Consider the following 17,563-nt stretch of genomic DNA (forward strand, 5'->3'; position numbering starts at 1 on the left):
GGTCAGGATAACAGTGGTTTAGAGCTCAGCCAGACCTGAGTTCAAATCTTAGTTCTGCTACTTATTAGCAGTTTGAGAAGGACAAATTATTTCACCTCTCCGGGCCTCCATTTTCTTATATGTATACTGCAGATGCTAATGATAGTAACTATCTCATAATATTGTCGTAAGGGCCAAATACACAAAAAGCATATGGCACAGCACATGGCAGGAGCCCTCAACAGGTGACAGCTGTAATAGTGTAGCCCAGCCACAACATCTGCCCTGGTCAGTGGTCTGACCGTGGACAAATGACAACCTTTCTAGGCCTCCATTTCCTCTCTGTAAGATGGATATAATAATAACAATAGTGGCCAACCTATGGTGTGATTGTGAGGATTAACTGAAGTAAGATTGATAAGTGTACCGAGCATAGTGCCCAGCCTGAATAAATGATGAATGCTGCAGCCACTTACCACATATATTTTAAAACTAGTTTGTGTTAAATTTCTTCTCCTTCAAGTTAAATTCTTAAGTTTCCAGAAGAAATTTAAGAATAATTTAAGGCTCTACTATTTTCACTATTGAAGATAATCTAGTATTTATTTTATATTAAAGTAAATTTGATTTTGTTACACAGTTTGTGAAAGAGACAGACAATGAAGTAAGAATGCGACTACTGCAGTTTGTCACTGGAACCTGCCGTTTACCTCTAGGAGGATTTGCTGAGCTCATGGGTAAATGCAGTTTCTCTGTAGATAATTTTGGGATAATAATGGCGTTTAGACATAAAACAGACTTGAACCTAAGGATTCTTCTTCTGTGCTTTATGTAGGGCATCTACCAGAAGAAAGACAAATTAATGGTTAATATCGAATACACTTGTAACACAAAAATGAAAGTCTGCTCACAAAGCCTGGTTGGCCATTGCTTTGTGAAGGGAGCAAGATGCTATAGAAATACTTATCTTTCCACTTTGTAATTCTTATTGCTGGATCTTTGCAGCAATAAGAAGTTTCTCTAGGCAGAAGTAACTTACATTGTAGTTTCTTCTGTATTATTCAGGTTGACTATGTGACATGTTCTATTATTTGACTAGTTACCAAAAAGTGTAAAGGACCAGATAAATTTTGTCTTATTTTCCTGATTTAGGAAGTAATGGGCCTCAAAAATTTTGCATTGAAAAAGTCGGCAAAGATACCTGGTTACCAAGAAGCCACACATGGTAAGTTCAAGAATCTTAAATAGGAAGGTGAAAGCCAAAGTCTTTTTTTTTTAATGTAAGACCCAGTATAATTTCTTATTCATTAAAGTAGACAGAATTTCAATTTTGAGAACAGGTTGATTAACATAGTATTCTATAACTAAACACATTAGAATGATTGGTTAATATAAATACTTGAGAAATGTATCCATTGATTCAACAAATATTTAGCATACCCACTATGTACAGAATGAGATTGAAGTGCTCTCTGCCTTTTATGAAGTTTGCGCTTCATTGGGGATGGGGACACAAAAGACACACAGGTAAACAACTCTTTGCAAATGCTAGGAGCCTTCAAAGGAAACCAAGAGAACAACTAGAGGGGAACCTCCTTTGGATTGGGTGGTCAAGGAGGTTTCTTGGAAACTGTGATGTTTAAGTTGAGTTTGATAAATAGCATGCTGTGGGAAGAAACAGGGGAAGTGCACTCTTTGTACAGGGTCGTTTTTCAAGGAAATAAAAGATGCCTTGGTGTGAATGGAACTTAATGAATCAGGGGAGGGGATAAAAGAATTTGGAAATGTAGGCAGGGGCTAAATTATGTAGAGCCTTATCAGCTATTATAAGGAATTTGTTTCTAAGAACAATTAGAAGGCTTTGAAGAGTTTTAAATAGCAGATAATGAGATCCAAGAAAAATCAGTCTGGCAACAGAGGAGAGAGGGAATTGGATGAGTGAGTGCGGGGAGATTAGTTATAGAACTCTTATAGTCATCCAGGCAAAAGATGGTGATGGCTTAAATGTACGTGGTTCTTTCAGGAGATCAAAACTATTTTCACACTAAGTCATTTTTGCCTTTTTATTGTTTTGACATTTGCACTTGTGGTACCAAAGTAATGGTGGGTCAACTGCTGTTGACTTAGCACAAGTCAAGGCAGTGGCACAAAACTGCTATCTCTGCATTTTTCAACACCACACATTTGAAGTTTAAAGCAAAAAAAAAAGCCAGGCTTTTTGTTGTTCTTTATGAAGTATTAAAAGCTATTAACTTCATTAAATCTTGTTGCTTGAAGTATGTATGTAGCTTTTTTAACATTCTGTATGACAAAATGGGAAGTCTGCATAAAGCACTTTGGTGGCTGTCTTGAGGGGAAGCTCTTGGGCAGTTGTTGAGTTGTAAGCTGAACAGCTTGCTTTCTTTTTGGAACACTTTTTCTACTTGAAAACATGAAAGACAAACTGTTTATTCAGACTTTTTTCCTTGAAAATTAATGAAGTAAAACTTGTCACCTTAAGGAAAACCACTAACAGCATTTGTTGGTGATGATAAAATTGAGGTTTCATGCAAAAATCAGAATTTTGCAAAACTTGTATGTACCACCTTGAGCTTGACAGCTTCCCAAGACTTTTTTTAATATTTGAAAATTCTTTATAACTTGGTGAACCAGTATTTCCAAATGACCGATGCATGATGTTACAAACTGATGCATGGGTAAAGCATGCATTCAAAGTGTAAAATAAACCAATGGATTTCATATAACAGAGTACAAAAAGTTATTTGATATGGTTTCAAAACCCATATTAGGCATAACCTCGTCAAATTTAGTATGCTATCAAAGAATAATATCCACAATTATCTGAAAAAAATGACTTGAGTACATCTCTGTTTTCTAACTGCATGTCTGTATGGGGACAGTTTTCATATGCTTAATCTAAAACAATATAGTCCCACAGAATAAATGCTCACATAGGTATCAGAATCCAGATGTCTTCTATTAAAATAGCCAGATATTAAAATGATTTGCAAAAATATGAAACAAGGTCACTCTTTTCACTACTTTTTTGAAAAGTTTTTTTCATAAAAATTTTACTTTTATTTCAAAGTAAATTACTTTTAAAATTTGCTTTAACTTATAATATGGTAAATATCAACAGCTATAATTCACATAAACAAAAGCTCTTTGGGTTTCTCAGTATTTTTAGATGTGAAAAGGGATCCTGTGACCAAGAACATTTGAGAACACCAGGTTAGATTAAATTGGTGAATCCAATAGAGGAGAGATTGTTGAGGCAGGGACAGAGAGTTCATATAACCAAAGAAGAAAATTCTTTAAGAAAGATGAAAAGAATTGGGATCTTGAGTGTGAGTTAAGGAATTCGCCTTTTATAAAAACAAGAACATTTCCTCTGTTGTAACAGAAGAGGAAGGAAAGTTGGATGTAAACTATAGATAGATTTTAGATTTTGTGAAAGAATAGAGTTTAATCCACCGTTGGTTTGTTTTCTCAGAGTATAAGGTTGAGGTCACTGGCTAACAGTGAAGAAAGGAAAGACTTGAGGAGAAAGAAAGGAGAGCTGTCATAGAGTAGAAATATGGCTGAGAATGCTGGATAACATTAGATTGTCCACTTGGATCTACTAGTTCATCTAAAGTGACAATAATCTACCTAAGTTGTCAGATTTTCCCTGCAGTAATTTTCAACTGTTAAGGTACAAGGAATGAGAAAGTAGAAGGTTGTATTCATTCAGGGTTTGAGTTTCAGTAAGTTCAAAAAGGAGAGAGAGGGTTTTAAAATATTTGCAAGGTAGTGATTATAATGATGGACCATGACCTCTAAAGTAATTATAATGATGGGCTGTGGCTTAAGTAAAAAGTGAAGATAGGAAGAGTCTGAGGACAAGATAGGATGGTGAGAAAGGTTGGCATTTTAATTGAAATAAGTTGGGAAAGACAGATAATCAGAGAATAGAGTGTTTTAATTAGTAACTTCCTTTACTGGTGATGACAAGGTTCAAGGTATGATACTGAAGTAGAGGAACAGGTCACTGAGGAAGGGCAAGAATTGAGAGGCTGTGGCATTGCATGTCACCCATGTGAATGAGAGGACTATGAAGAAGGTGCCAGAGATTTCACTGAGTGAAGGAACATGGTCAGCAGGTGATAGCAAAAAGTGCAGAAAGAAGGCTGCATAGCCAGACTGTGTTTGCCTCAGAGGAGGAAAGTTTGTTTACTGGCTGCAGAGGAAATAGAATATTTCAGACTAGCTGGATTTCAGTTAAGGCAAGAGAGGAGTTGTTAAGACTATAGAAGCCTGCAAATCATAAAATATAAGTCCAAAAGAATGGATTGGAAAGGTCTGACACAGGTGGGGATTTAATTCAGATCAGGGGAAATATGGTTGATCAGTATTGGGATGAGAATTTAGATGAAAATAGATGACCCAGAAAGACTTGAGTCTTCGGTAGTGACTGAGGTAAGCAGTGCCATAATCTATGGTGGAAGCATTCCTGATTATTCTCAGATTGGGTCCTACTGCTTTCATCCCCAGTGCTTTGCTTAGTGAGGTGGCAGCTTTCAGGGCAGGGGTGCTGCAGGCTATATACAGTGTATAGCAAGCCAATAGAGTACTGTTCCCTTAGAGTCCATGAGAAAAGTATTGATGTCTTCCCTTTTTATATATAAGAAAATAGAAGTAGCAAACTTTACTCAAAGCTGAAACTAGAACAAAAGCTAAAATAAAACTTAAAATAGTATTCTGATATTCACATAGTAAGTACTCAATAAAAGATGAATAGATTTTAGTATGTCTTTGTCCTTTTGTAAGCCAGCACAAAACATAATGGCTGATGTCTTAAAACAGAACCCTGTTTTGGATGTTTTAAAGTAATACATTTTCTTATGTGGTTCAACTCAACATTTACGAAATGTCTACTGTATACAGAATGGATCTGTGTTAGGAGAGTAGAGATGACTCTGCCCTTGTGGGTTTTGGAATCTAATGGAAAAAAAACAGTCATAATACAGAGTAAAGTAAATGCTAAAACAGAAGTAAAAAAAGCTTATGTATTACAAATGCCAACTCTCTACATATATTCACCTTCCATATTATATACATGGATAAACATGACCATAGTTTGTGTATAATGTTTTAATTTTCACCAAATCCAAGAATTTACAGCATTTGCTAGGTCCTCACATGTGAAAAATAAAATTTTTACTTCGTCCTTCTGAAAAAAAAAAAAAAAGCTTATGGAGAGGGGAATTATTAAGTCTGTATAACATGTTCAAGGAGAATTCTTGGAGGAAGTTGTAGCATTTGGACTGATTCTTAATAATATTTTTATAGGCAGAAAAGGGTATTCCAGAACATAGGAGAGCCATAAGAGCATGGTCATAGAACAGAAAAGTGTGTGGTATGCTTGGAGAACATTAAATAAGTTGATAGGGGCTATACCAAACAGCATAGGCTTCCTTGCCCACTTCCCCATCCTTAGTCATTAGAAGCAGCAGAGGTTTTTTAAACCATCATGTCTTTTTAAGAAAGTACCCCTGGCAATGATATAAGGCTATATAGGTTGTGAAGAAGTTAAAAAAAAAAAAAAGGATGCAAGATCAGTAGGCAGGAAATACTGATGGTCTAGATAAAAGATGATGGGGAAGTATATATAGGAGAATATAGTAGCAATAGAAATGATCAGGAGGGAAAAGATGGGGGATATTTAGTAAATAGAATGACAGTTTGACAGAGGCAGGTGACTGGTTAGTATAGGGCTCTATTGAAAAATTTTTTCCTGACCTCAGTTCAGAATCAGACTGTACCTTGAGGCATAGTTTAAAGGTGGGGGTGGGGAGGGGGCACACAATGGGAAGATATATAGTCCTCTTAACTGTTACTGTTAAATTAACAACTTTTCAAACAGAATAACATGGTCTGAGAAGAATACCATTTTAATTGGCTGCCTTGTTTCAAAAGGCTCTTTCTTGATTTACAGGTTTCCTGACTCTTATAAGGGCAGATAACTGGTAGAGTAGTAGAAGGGAATTGGATAATCTATAGAAACCTTCCACATGAGAAAATGAAAGTACAGAAAGGTTTTGACTTCTCAGAGCTATTTCACTAGACACTAATAGTGGGGACCAAAATCCAAAACTCCTGAATCTTAACCCAGCTACTCAGTGCTGTATCTTAAAAAAATTAAATGTTATTTCACACCTTTGTAAATTGTAAAACAATACATTGATGTTTTAAGCATTTTCAATATTTTCTACATTTCATCAGTTAATCCCAGCAGGGAATCCTTTGAGTCTAGCAAGACTGTAAGCATATTATTTTAGAAACGGTTATACATATGATGAGATTATTTGAAAAGACAAAAATATATATTTGGTTATTGACTGTCTCCACCCTAGAATGTAAGTTCAGTGAGGACAAGCACTTTACTTTTTCATCATTGTATCACCAGCTCCTGGAAAAATACCTGATATATTAAAGATTCTCAATAAATAACTGATGAATGAATTGGTGGGTGAGTGAAAGAAATGGACTCTTTAACCCAAGAGAAGTTAGGGGGACTCATGACACAATGTAACAATAATAGTATAGAAAAGAGAAAAATTAGTGCTTCTTTAAAAAAAATTCCAGCAGTTTTATCCATATTGCTCCAATTATTATTTTTAATTCCAGCTTTCTCTGGGAAACGTTAAAATATTTTTGTGACTAGGTCTTAAATTTGAATTGACTGCTGTAAGAAAATTTGTATATTTAATATTATATTTGTTAAGTAATAAATTAGTAAATAATAATAAATAATAAAGTAGTAAATTGTGTGTTAGAATACTTCTGGCAAAATTTTTACATTCTTCCAGTTAGTTTTTCAAATGTGCTTTAAAAAAATATTGTATTAGAAGTCTTTTCAGAGTTTGTTTTATTGAAAACACATCTGATTTTGTTTTTGTTTTTGTTCAGTTTTAATCGCTTGGATCTACCACCATATAAGAGTTATGAACAACTAAAGGAAAAACTTCTTTTTGCAATAGAAGAGACAGAGGGATTTGGACAAGAATGAATGTGGCTTCTTGTCTTGGAGGAGCTCTTGCATTTAAATACCCCAGCCAAGAAAAGTTGCACAGATAGTGTATATAAGCTGTTCATTCTGTACAGTGAATTTTCTGAACCCCTCAAAGTATAAATGTTTTCCGTTCTTCCACAGAAATATGCAAAACAGTTCATCCTTTTCTACTTTATTTATTGTTCCCTTGAAGTGACTGACTAGGAAAAAAATCATCCTTAAATTTTGAAGTTGAAGCAAGGAAGAGACTTTATTAAAAATAAGTATATATCTATATAAGCATATATGATAGTGGCTCTAGTTTTATAGAGCTCAGAGTGTATTAAACATGACAGCCGTTCATTCAAAAATAATCTGGATTTGCTTTACCTTGTTTCTGTTATCCAGGGGAAGAAGTACAAATTACTCCATGTTTTTTTTCCCTTTGTAACACCTCTTGAGGGTGTTTTGTTGCATGGCTGTTCAGGAAGGTATTAAGGGCTTAGGCCAAAATCTTACTTTGAATATGTTAAAAAATGCTGCTGGCTTTTCTTAAGATGGGTGCTTGAACCTGTCAGTTTGTTTTAAATAAATACAGTAGTTGAAAATTTTCCCTCTTTGCTACATCTCTAATATAGTCAGAGTCATGAATGAAACCGTAACTTACATGAAAGTCATATACTAGATCTACTACCATTTAGTTTATTCTAGAAATTGGAGAGAATTCACTGAGTAGCATAGAGGTTTGTTTACATGTTACTTTGGGATGCTAGGTATTTGTGGAATTAAAAAGAATCAGGCACTTCTGTACTTTAGTTTTAAAATATGTGATGTTCTTTAAATTCATAATAAATTGATGCGATTTGATACTTAGGAACATATAAAAAGGTAATGTGAACTTTTCTGCTTTTGTTTGTGTTCCAAGTTTTGGTTTCATAAAACCAGATGGATTGAAGACTTACATAAGCATTTGAAAACTCAAGTCTACTGATTTTCTGTTACTGTTTGCATATCTTCATTCCTCTTAAATTCATGAAAATTCCATGTATCTGAATAAGCTTATAAAAAATATTTTGGTCTCCCCCCTCCTTTTTACATAGATTACTATTTTTGTTCCAATAACACTTTGTTTTTCATTATCAAGGACATTTACTGAACTACAAAAATGTATAACAAGTTAAAATCTGATGTGAATATTAATGCTGCTTTAGCAAGCTGGGCTTCCCTATTAATATAAAAATTTAAATTTCCACTTGTAGCATTATTTCAGTATGTACTGTAAATTTCATTAACTTAAAATTTTTTTTTTACAACCATGGAACTGACATCTTAGAATGCTACCTGTAACATATTTCACTACTAAGTACATACAAAAGATACTAGTATACAATTTAACTTCCCTAAACAGTAGTTTTTGTTTTGCCAAAATTTTATTTTTCTACATATTAATTTAGATGGTCTTCTGCATTTTTATTCAGAATCCACAGTAAAGATGAAATAAAGTCCGTGATCCCCTCGCTTGAATAGACTCTTTTCCCAAATCCTCACTATTAATGTTCTAGTTATTTTCATGCCTAATGAATAAAAAACAAACAAAAAACAAGAAAACTAATGTACAGAACAGACTATGCAATAGAGGGTGACTAGTCTTCAAAAGGGCTGCTTAAATTATACCATGAAAGTACCACAGCTGATGAAGTTTGCTGACAGAAGTTACTGTCATTCAGTAGAGGCTTGAGAGAACATCATGTAGCACATTGGAATGAAGACAGGAAGCTTTCAGGGTGCCCATCCCCCCTTCTCACTTAAGGTAAGAAATTACCATACAACAGATGAGGCTACACAGAGCCTACGGAGAGACCAAACCAGCTTTCTGGAGAAGGCTGGTTTGGAGAACTTAACAGGTCCTTCTATCTTTCATATTAATTGTAGAAATCCAGACCTATAGGCAGGATTTATTGTCTTGATATACCTACTCAGTGTCAGTGAGAGAAACCTGAGACTTGTTTTTCCCCCCCTTCCCATCCCTGTCCTGTGCTGGGCCAGGCAGAGAAATTAGAAGTGCAGGGCTCACTGTGCCTGAACACAGACACTTCATGAGGAAATCAGCAAACGAGGGAGGCTCAGAAACAGGTTTATACTGTCACTTCATTTCAGTGCCACTACCCACCACCACCACCACTAAACAGCCCAGTCAGTGGGTCACAGGCACAACACAGTTTCAGCAATCAGATTAGTTGTTTGTCTTACAGGAAAAGAAGCTACAAGTGGTGTTTTTGTTTTTAGTACTTCCAGGGCAGTTAAAGTCAAAAGGGTTAACAAAACTCTTTGCCCTCCAGCCTTAGGTCAGCCACCTAGCTTTTCCAGTTCTCAAAACTAGATAGGGTGGTATGGGCCAACAATGTCAGGCAATGCTGCTTCTGTTTAAAATGGCCCGACTGGTGTGTTGCATCTGGACTGGGAAAACTCCAGGCACTTAATACGAAACCATAGCTGTGGACTTCCCAGAATATGGAAACTTGTAACTGTATTTCCCTTTGAGATTCCTGCGCTGTCACCTGGGGAGATGATACTCCTGGGAGCTGCATGGATATGCTGCTACACAGACTGCTGCTGTAAGGTCATCTTTTGAATGTAAGGAGGCCTGACATTGACCTGCTGGGTGAGCTATGGTTTCTGTCCTTCTGAGTAAATTGGGGCCAGATGAAGCCTACTGTGGGCTTTTTGAGTCTTAATATTTGGCTGAACCTAAGATCCTCTAGTGGGCATTACAGAAGTCGAACAGAAATCATCTCCGGTTGAAATAGGCAGATGAGACAATAAAGGTTCTTTTATAAGTCCACTGAACTTAAAAGCCAAACTTGAAGTCTACTGGGGATTTGGTCTGTCTCTCAAGGGAAAAGCCCAGACCTCATCAGAGGAGCCTTTACCTTAATGAGGTTCCTTTGTACCTAGTGTATACTCTTCAGTCACAAGACAGAGAAACATACAGGGCAGTGCAATGGGCCAGAACAGGACATTCGTTAAATAAACTTCATGGCCCTTGCCAAAGTAATCAACCCCTCCTATTTTTTCTTCCCAGTAATGCCCAGGTACAGTCCAAACAGGTTGTATAGTGAACACCACATGAATACAACAAAAAAATAAAAGGGGAAACCACCCCCCAATCAACAAAGAGTAAAAGTCCAAAAGGGCCTCACTTTGGCAGCACGTATACTGAAATTGGAACAAAAGAGGCATCTCCTAAATTCCAAATTTTCTCTCCCCAGTCTTGACCAAGGAGAACACAATCAGATGATAATAGCATTTTTAAATATTTACCGATACTCATGGTAAATACATGTTCTTTAATCCTCACAATTCCATTAGGTTATTGTTTTTTTTGTTGTTTTGTTTGCTCCTTGTAATTATGTTTATTTTAAAAAGTCAGTCTGAGAGAAGTCATTTTTACAAAGTCCACAGCTGTTCCACAGTCTATGATTAAACACTCAGATAGGAAAATTTCTGGTAACAAGGAGTTAATTGAGAGCTTTCAGATTATAGTAGGATAACAGCCACATTCCAAATCAGATTTCTTCTCTCATTCTTAAAAGGAAACAGATGCATAAGAGGCAGTTATAATCACCCACAGCCCATGTCTGTAGTATGTTTAAAAGACAGAAAACTACAAACTTCTGTTTACATGTATGTGGAGAAAAAGGCATCTCAAACTAGCAGTCAGCTCTGGAACACTCAAGAACCAAGTCAAGTAGGGACTGCACAGGAAGGAGAATATAATGGGGTCTCAGGGTTCATTCCCGGAAGTAGTAGATCCCACCCTGAGTGGAGAAATGCGAAGAACCAGTGTGAGAACTGGTAAATCAGACTCCTGGGAACTCAAAAGAAAGAGGTTGAGGAAGCACACATAATCAGAATCTTGGGAAAGTACCACGTTTTGGAGAAGGCAGCTATTGCATTGTAAAGAGAGAAAAAAGATAGCAGCTCTATAAAAGACCCAGCAACCACACTTCTGGATGTTTATCCCACAGAGATTAAAATTTGTTGATATAGTTATATCAGCCTTAAGTTCATAGCAGCCAGACTGGAAACAGCTTAAATGGCCTAAGGTGGATAGTTAAATAAACTGGTACACCCATACAATGAAATATAATCAACAATAAAAAGGAACTACTGACTGAATTTAGATGCTTCTCAAAAAGGAGTTATGCTGAATGAAAAAATTCAATCCCAAAAGGTCACATTCTGTATGATCCATTTATATAATGTTCTTGAAATAACAAAATTATAGAGAACAGATAAGTGGTTGTCAGACTTAGGGATGATGGCAGGGAATGGGTTTGACTATAAAGGCATAGCACTAAGAATTTTTGTGATGGAACAGTTCTGTATCTTGATTGTGGCAGTTACAAAAATTTACACGTGACAAAACTGCACAGAACACACACACAAGTGAGATCACTTAAAAGTGGTAAAATCTGAATAAGGTCTGTGGACTGTACAGTTTCCTGGTTTTGATATTGTACCATAGTTACGTTACCACTGAGGCAAACTGAGGGACGGATACACAGGACCTCTCTGTGTACTATTTTTTGACAACTTCTTATGAATCTATATTTCAAAGCAAAAAAATTTTTTTAAAGCCCTATATAATATCAAAGACAGAGCCTCCCCTCCATAAAAGGCTTTACTACTGAAAGATAGATACCTTATTTTACAAAAACTGTGTAGTACAGGATATTTATTACTGAACTAATCCAAACCCCTTACCTCCCCCATTTGATAACCTGGTGTTGCTGGTAACTCAGCACACACAAAAAGTCACACCTCCAAAAAATAACATTCAAAGTCACTCTAAATAAAGTGAAAACTGAAAATGAGGAAATTTCAGATGAAAATGCTCAACACAGAGAAAACAGTAAAATTCTTAAGCACAATATACTAGTATGAATTAAATATAAATAAATAACTACAGACACGAAAAAATCCAAATTAGAAATTCAAAACTGGACAAACAACATGAGGATGTGAAATGCCTGTTAACTGAAGTCAATCAGGAAAAAAAAATTGAAGAAAAAGACAAAAACATCTCAGAAGTGAAGACAAACAGTATCTAAGGAAGAAAACATAAAAAAAATAAGGGACATGGAAGATAGAAATGAAAGAAGCCAAGAAAATGAAACTGAGAGGTAAAAGAAAAATTAGAGAAGTGATAAATACAAAAGGCAAAGATCTAATATACATATAATTAACTTGAGTCCCTGAAAATAAGATGGAACACTTTTTTTTTTTTTTTTGTGGTATGCGGGCCTCTCTGCTGCGGCCTCTCCCGTTGCGGAGCACAGGCTCCAGATGCGCAGGCTCAGCGGCCGTGGCTCACGGGCCCAGCCGCTCCGCAGCACGTGGGATCTTCCCAGACCAGGGCGTGAACCCGCGTCCCCTGCATTCTCGACCACTGCGCCACCAGGGAAGCCCGGAACAGTGTTTCCTTAAGTGCTGTCAGTAAGGCCATTCTGGAATGAGGGACAATCTATAAGACAATTGGACTGGCCCCTTCAAAAAGTCAATGCTGTGAGAAAAAAAAAGATGGGGTTACTGTTCTAGCTTTAAAAAAACTAAGGCAGAAAATTAAATGCAATCTATGATCTTTGAATCTTGGTTTTTAAAAGTGTAAGACATTTTGGGACATTTGAGGATATTTGAATATGGTTGGATATTAGATGATGATAAAGAATTACTGTTAACATTCTAGTTGTGATATGGATTTGTATTTATTTAGAAGGATGTCCTTATTCTGAGATGATGAATGCTGAAGTATTTAGGGATGAAATATGTCTGCTATTAACTTTAAAAGTTTAGAAATATATATAAATAAGAATATCACACATAAGTAAAATATAGCAAAAGATTAGCAGTTGCTGAACCAGAGATGGGTTTATAAGAGTCCAATATTTTCAGTTTTCCCTTCTGTTTGAAAATATACATGATAAACTGAAACAGCACATACCCACAACATTACCTGTGTTTTCCCTTTGAGAAAAATCCACCTACACATACACTCTCAGATTTCTATAGGTGGCATTCAAGATACTACTTTTTACAAAACAAGATTTTTGTAGTGGTGGCATCCCCAGTATCACTGTCCTGCCTATTTAAAACATCTTAATTTCCATTTCCCCCTTGAGTTCTGTGATCCTTTCACCCCATTAGGGAATAGAATTTGAGCTCGCCTAGTGATAAAATCAAACCACTTGTAAGACTACCTCACATTTTAAAAAAGAAACCACTCCATTTTCAGTCCTCTCATGACTTATTTCCTTATGCAGGCTGGCTCCAAGATATATCATTTAACTACTTTATACCAAGAACTCTCATCATCCTAACCTCCTAACATTCACTGTACCTTCTCTGCAACATCTCAGCTTTGAATCAATCCAGCTAGAAAATGCACTCCCCTATGTCACCTCTTCCACAGAGCTTTCTTTTCTTCTTTTTTTTTTTTTTGTGGTACGCAGACCTCTCACTGTTGTGGCCTCTCCCGTTGCAGAGCACAGGCTGCGGACGCGCAGGCTCATTGGCCATGGCTCACGAGCCCAGCCGCTCCGCGGCATGTGGGATCTTCCCAGACCGGGGCACGAACCCATGTTCCCTGCATCAGCAGGCGGACTCCCAACCACTGCGCCACCAGGGAAGCCCGAGCTTTCTTTTCTTGATCTCCCATCCTGATGTGATCCAATTCATACCCTTTGTATTGCTGGTGTCTCAGGTGCACAATAATCTCAGCCTCTAAGCCATGGATATCTCTCTACCACTCTTATAGCAATTATTTCTTTTGCCTTCTTATTTGTGAAGAAGTCTAGAATTTTGTATATTTAATTTGTTAAATGGTCCTGACATTAAAAGAACTGAGAAAACAGCCATAGAACAGTATGGTTAATGTATTTATTATCTTTATAATTGGATGAAAAGGCACTGCTTCTTAGATATTTCACTGAAAAATTCTCAGTTCTTGTCACTGAAACCTGTAAGCAACTGAGCAGCTTCTGTCTGTATCTAAAATGGAAGAATACATATTATAAAACAGTACAGCACAGAGATCAACTTGTGAAACAAGTTTATAAAGTAGTTTCTAAGAATTTCCAAAAAACCAGGATAGCACACTGTAAGAATAAAATTTCTTAGAGAACTCAAGAGATGACACTCTTAGAGAACTCGTCCACATTAGTACATGTCCCTTGCCTTTCATGTTTTAGAAATCTTTTTCTATCTGCTATATATATGTCAAACAGGAATAATTCTATATTGCAGCAAGTAATTCATACATGTTTGTTGATAGTAACTAAATATTTGCTATACACATTTGAAATAAACACTGTTATTTAACAATACGCATTTGGACAATTACGTTTTTAAAGAAGTTCTTGATTCACCTTTACTTAATGTGCCTCAGTGGAAACCTATCTGCCTTACTTTATTGGAGATGTTTTACCTGTTTATCCTCCTCTGTGTGCGCTGCATAGTCCTTGGCTTTTGATAGCCAGAAAGCAGCAAGCTTTTTGTTGTGTAGCTTCAAATATGTCTTTCCTAGAAGGAGCAAGTTTTTGCTGTAGAAGTTTGGATCCACTGTACATAAGAAAAACAATTTAAATTTATCTCATATGAAATAGTATTGCTCTTATTTTTAAAGGCTTAATTTTTTTCATCTAAATTCCAGTAATATACTTGTGTGGTCAATAAATGATTAGGCTAATTAGAATTCTCTTTTGTTCAACTATACATATCTCAAAAAATTTTATAATTACCATTTATTGTCTACTATGTGCCAGGCACTATATTACACACATTTCTCATTTTCACAGCAATTTTATAAAATTGGTACTCTATTTAATAGATGGAAAACAGGGTCCTGATAGAATATAAGCTCCAGAAGGATAAGGGGTTTCTTTTTATCATCTCTTTTGCTCCCTGCATCCGAAGTGCCTAGAACAGTGCCTAGAACTGTACTCAATATACATTTGCTGAATGAGTAAATGAAATCATGATGATATGTGTATGTGTGTATACACACACACATTTGGTCAACCTTTACTGAATGTGGGCTGTGTTTAAGCACAGATAAACAAAGTCTCTGCTCTTTTGGAATTTATAATGAAAAGGAAAGACAAGCATGAGCACAACTAAATGTAATAAAGGAATAAAAGGAATGCTTTGATAGGTGTACAAATTTTAAAGTGCTATGAGAAACCAAAGAAAAAGCAACTAACTAAGAGGTTACACCTGGGCTAACGTGGAGGCTGAATAGAATTTTAGCAGGATTCTTGGCTGAAGAAAAAATGTGAACAAAAAGCCTATGAATGAAAGCATGGGACTGTCTCACTAACTTCATTAATTCTTTATACAGTTTCCTCCTGTCAACCTGGGACACTTCTATATTCAAAGCATAATTCTTCCTGGATATAATTTATGATTAACTCCATTTGCCCCTTAACCCAAAATTGTTTTATTTCTTTAATGTGAACATATTTGTGAGATGCCATGTTGATGTGCTTAAAGTTTCCTTGGAGTTAAGTAAATTCATTCCTTCATTCATTCGTCTACTTATTCAGCAAATTTGCCAAGCATTATGTGCTAAGCAATGAGGATTCAATTGTGAGCAAGAAGACAGAGTCCCCATCTTCCCTGAATTTAGTTTTAGACATGTAAACAAATATTCATACTATGTAGTGATAAGGGCCATGATGGAGGAAGTAAAAGGTACTAAAAGCATAGGAGGAGCTTCTAAACCAGACATAGGCCATAATAAGGAAAGGGCCCCCCCTAGAGGAAGTGACCTTGAAGGTAAAACCTGGAGGATGACTGGAATTACCAAGGATTATTTTAGTTCCACAAGAGTATGACCATGTTTTTTTCAACAACCCGAATCCTTAAACCTCTAAGGCCCTATTTTAACTTTGCAATTACACTTCTAAGTCTCTGAGGAAACTGCATTCCCAGATCATATCCATGATAGTAAAACTACCATCTTGAGAGGATATCAATGGAAGGTAGTAACAGTAAATCAGAATTAATGTATTACAGATAGAGTTAAAATTCAGACAAAATTCTTTCTTTAGAAGAAATGCGTTTTAAAAAGTGCTTTGCTATCATGAAAACATTTGAACAAGTCCATATGAGTAGGCTCTAAAATTTAATAAATTGTCTTTAATTTTCTTCTGATTAAGTTTTATAGGAATATATTTGCAATGTTTTTTTTGGGGGGGGTGTACTTGGTAACAAAGGCTTATGTCCCTTACTTCTCTAGTTTCTCCTATTAATATTAGGAAGGATAATCTTAGGATAGGCTGATGTTCTCTAGGCTGGCTATTTCTTCAAAGTAAGAGTGCAGGAAACTCTTTGTCACAAAAGACAGTATCTACAATAGAACAAAAACTGGCCTGTTTTAAAACCAGAGAGTTCTCATTTCAGTGCCATCTGAAATTTGCTGAGAGAGTCCATCTTAAAAAACTATTTTTCTGTAACTATATGTAAGGTGACAGGCGTTAACTAAATTTGGTGTTGTGATCGTTTCGCAAGGCATACAAAGCTAATACACGAAGCTAATACAATGTTATATGTCAATTATACTTCAATTAAAAAATAATAAAAACTTTAAATGAAAATAAATAAATGCCTCTGATTAGCTGTGTGATCTTACATAAACAGTTAATCTGTCAAAGCCTCCTCTCAAAAAGGAAGGTTGAATTACATCAAATGAAGGACCATTCCAGAATTACAGCTCTAAATTCAGTAGCAGTCTATTTCTTACTCAGGTGATCTTTACTAAATAAGGACTTTAAAAATTATTTGATAATGTCTAGCTCAAAAAGAAGTTTATGAAGTATATCAGAACAAATAACTTATTTCTGTTTAAAAAATTCCTATTATATGTGAAGCATTCATACAATTTTAAGTATATTAGTATGTGAAATAAAAAATTTGTTACCTTGCTCTGCCCTGTGAAAGTAGCCTAAGGCCTGTTAAAAAGACAAAAAACCCAAACTTAATGAAAAGTATTAAAACAGAGTCAATTTAAAATAAAGCATTTTCTCAAAAGATCTATTCCTGTATTAAATATAAGACAGGAAGTAAATTAAAACATCTTAAAAAAAAATCTTAAAATAATGGTCCCAAATGTAAAATAGACAGCTAATGGGAAGCAGCCACATAACACAGGGAGATCAGCTCGGTGCTTTGTGACCACCTAGAGGGGTGGGATAGGGAGGGTGGGAGGGAGATGCAAGAGGGAGGAGATACAGGGACATATGTATATGTATAGCTGATTCACTTTGTTATAAAGGAGAAACTAACATACCATTGTAAAGCAATTATACTCCAATAAAGATGCTAAAAAATAATAATAATGGTCAATTCATCAACAGTGAGAGGTTAATATAGCAAAATTGACCATAACACTATTAAATCATCAGAATACGGATTACAATTATGTGGACCATTTCTAGTAATAACTTGACTACTACTTAGAACTCATACCAAACTGGCATCACATGCAGAGAG

At 35.8% G+C, this 17,563-nt stretch overlaps 2 protein-coding genes across 7 annotated transcripts in view; one reads left to right on the forward strand and one right to left on the reverse strand.

Annotated features, from left to right (window-relative positions):
* Positions 1-8,545, forward strand: part of WWP1 (WW domain containing E3 ubiquitin protein ligase 1) — a 113,640-nt gene extending 105,095 nt beyond the window's left edge. For 2 of the 3 annotated variants that reach the window (XM_060287439.2, XM_030839247.3), the window contains 3 exons: positions 620-716; positions 1,132-1,204; positions 6,931-8,544. In XM_060287439.2, coding sequence (XP_060143422.1) covers positions 620-716; positions 1,132-1,204; positions 6,931-7,030 — 270 coding nt within the window. In that variant the 3' untranslated portion in view covers positions 7,031-8,544. Of the gene's footprint in view, positions 1-619; positions 717-1,131; positions 1,205-6,930 lie in introns of all 3 variants that reach the window. The other variant, XM_070044000.1, reaches the window with a different exon arrangement.
* The window catches only part of RMDN1 (regulator of microtubule dynamics 1), a 43,128-nt gene continuing 33,021 nt past the window's right edge, over positions 7,457-17,563 (reverse strand). The window contains exons 8-10 of one of the 4 annotated variants that reach the window (XM_060287440.2): positions 16,992-17,022; positions 14,499-14,632; positions 7,457-12,522 (exon numbers count right to left, since the gene is read on the reverse strand). In XM_060287440.2, coding sequence (XP_060143423.1) covers positions 12,499-12,522; positions 14,499-14,632; positions 16,992-17,022 — 189 coding nt within the window. In that variant the 3' untranslated portion in view covers positions 7,457-12,498. Of the gene's footprint in view, positions 12,579-12,605; positions 14,063-14,498; positions 14,633-16,991; positions 17,023-17,563 lie in introns of those variants that run through there. The other 3 variants (XM_060287442.2, XM_060287441.2, XM_030839249.3) reach the window with 3 other exon arrangements.

This window comes from Globicephala melas, chromosome 17 (assembly GCF_963455315.2).
Source record: "Globicephala melas chromosome 17, mGloMel1.2, whole genome shotgun sequence".
Lineage (NCBI taxonomy): Eukaryota > Metazoa > Chordata > Mammalia > Artiodactyla > Delphinidae > Globicephala > Globicephala melas.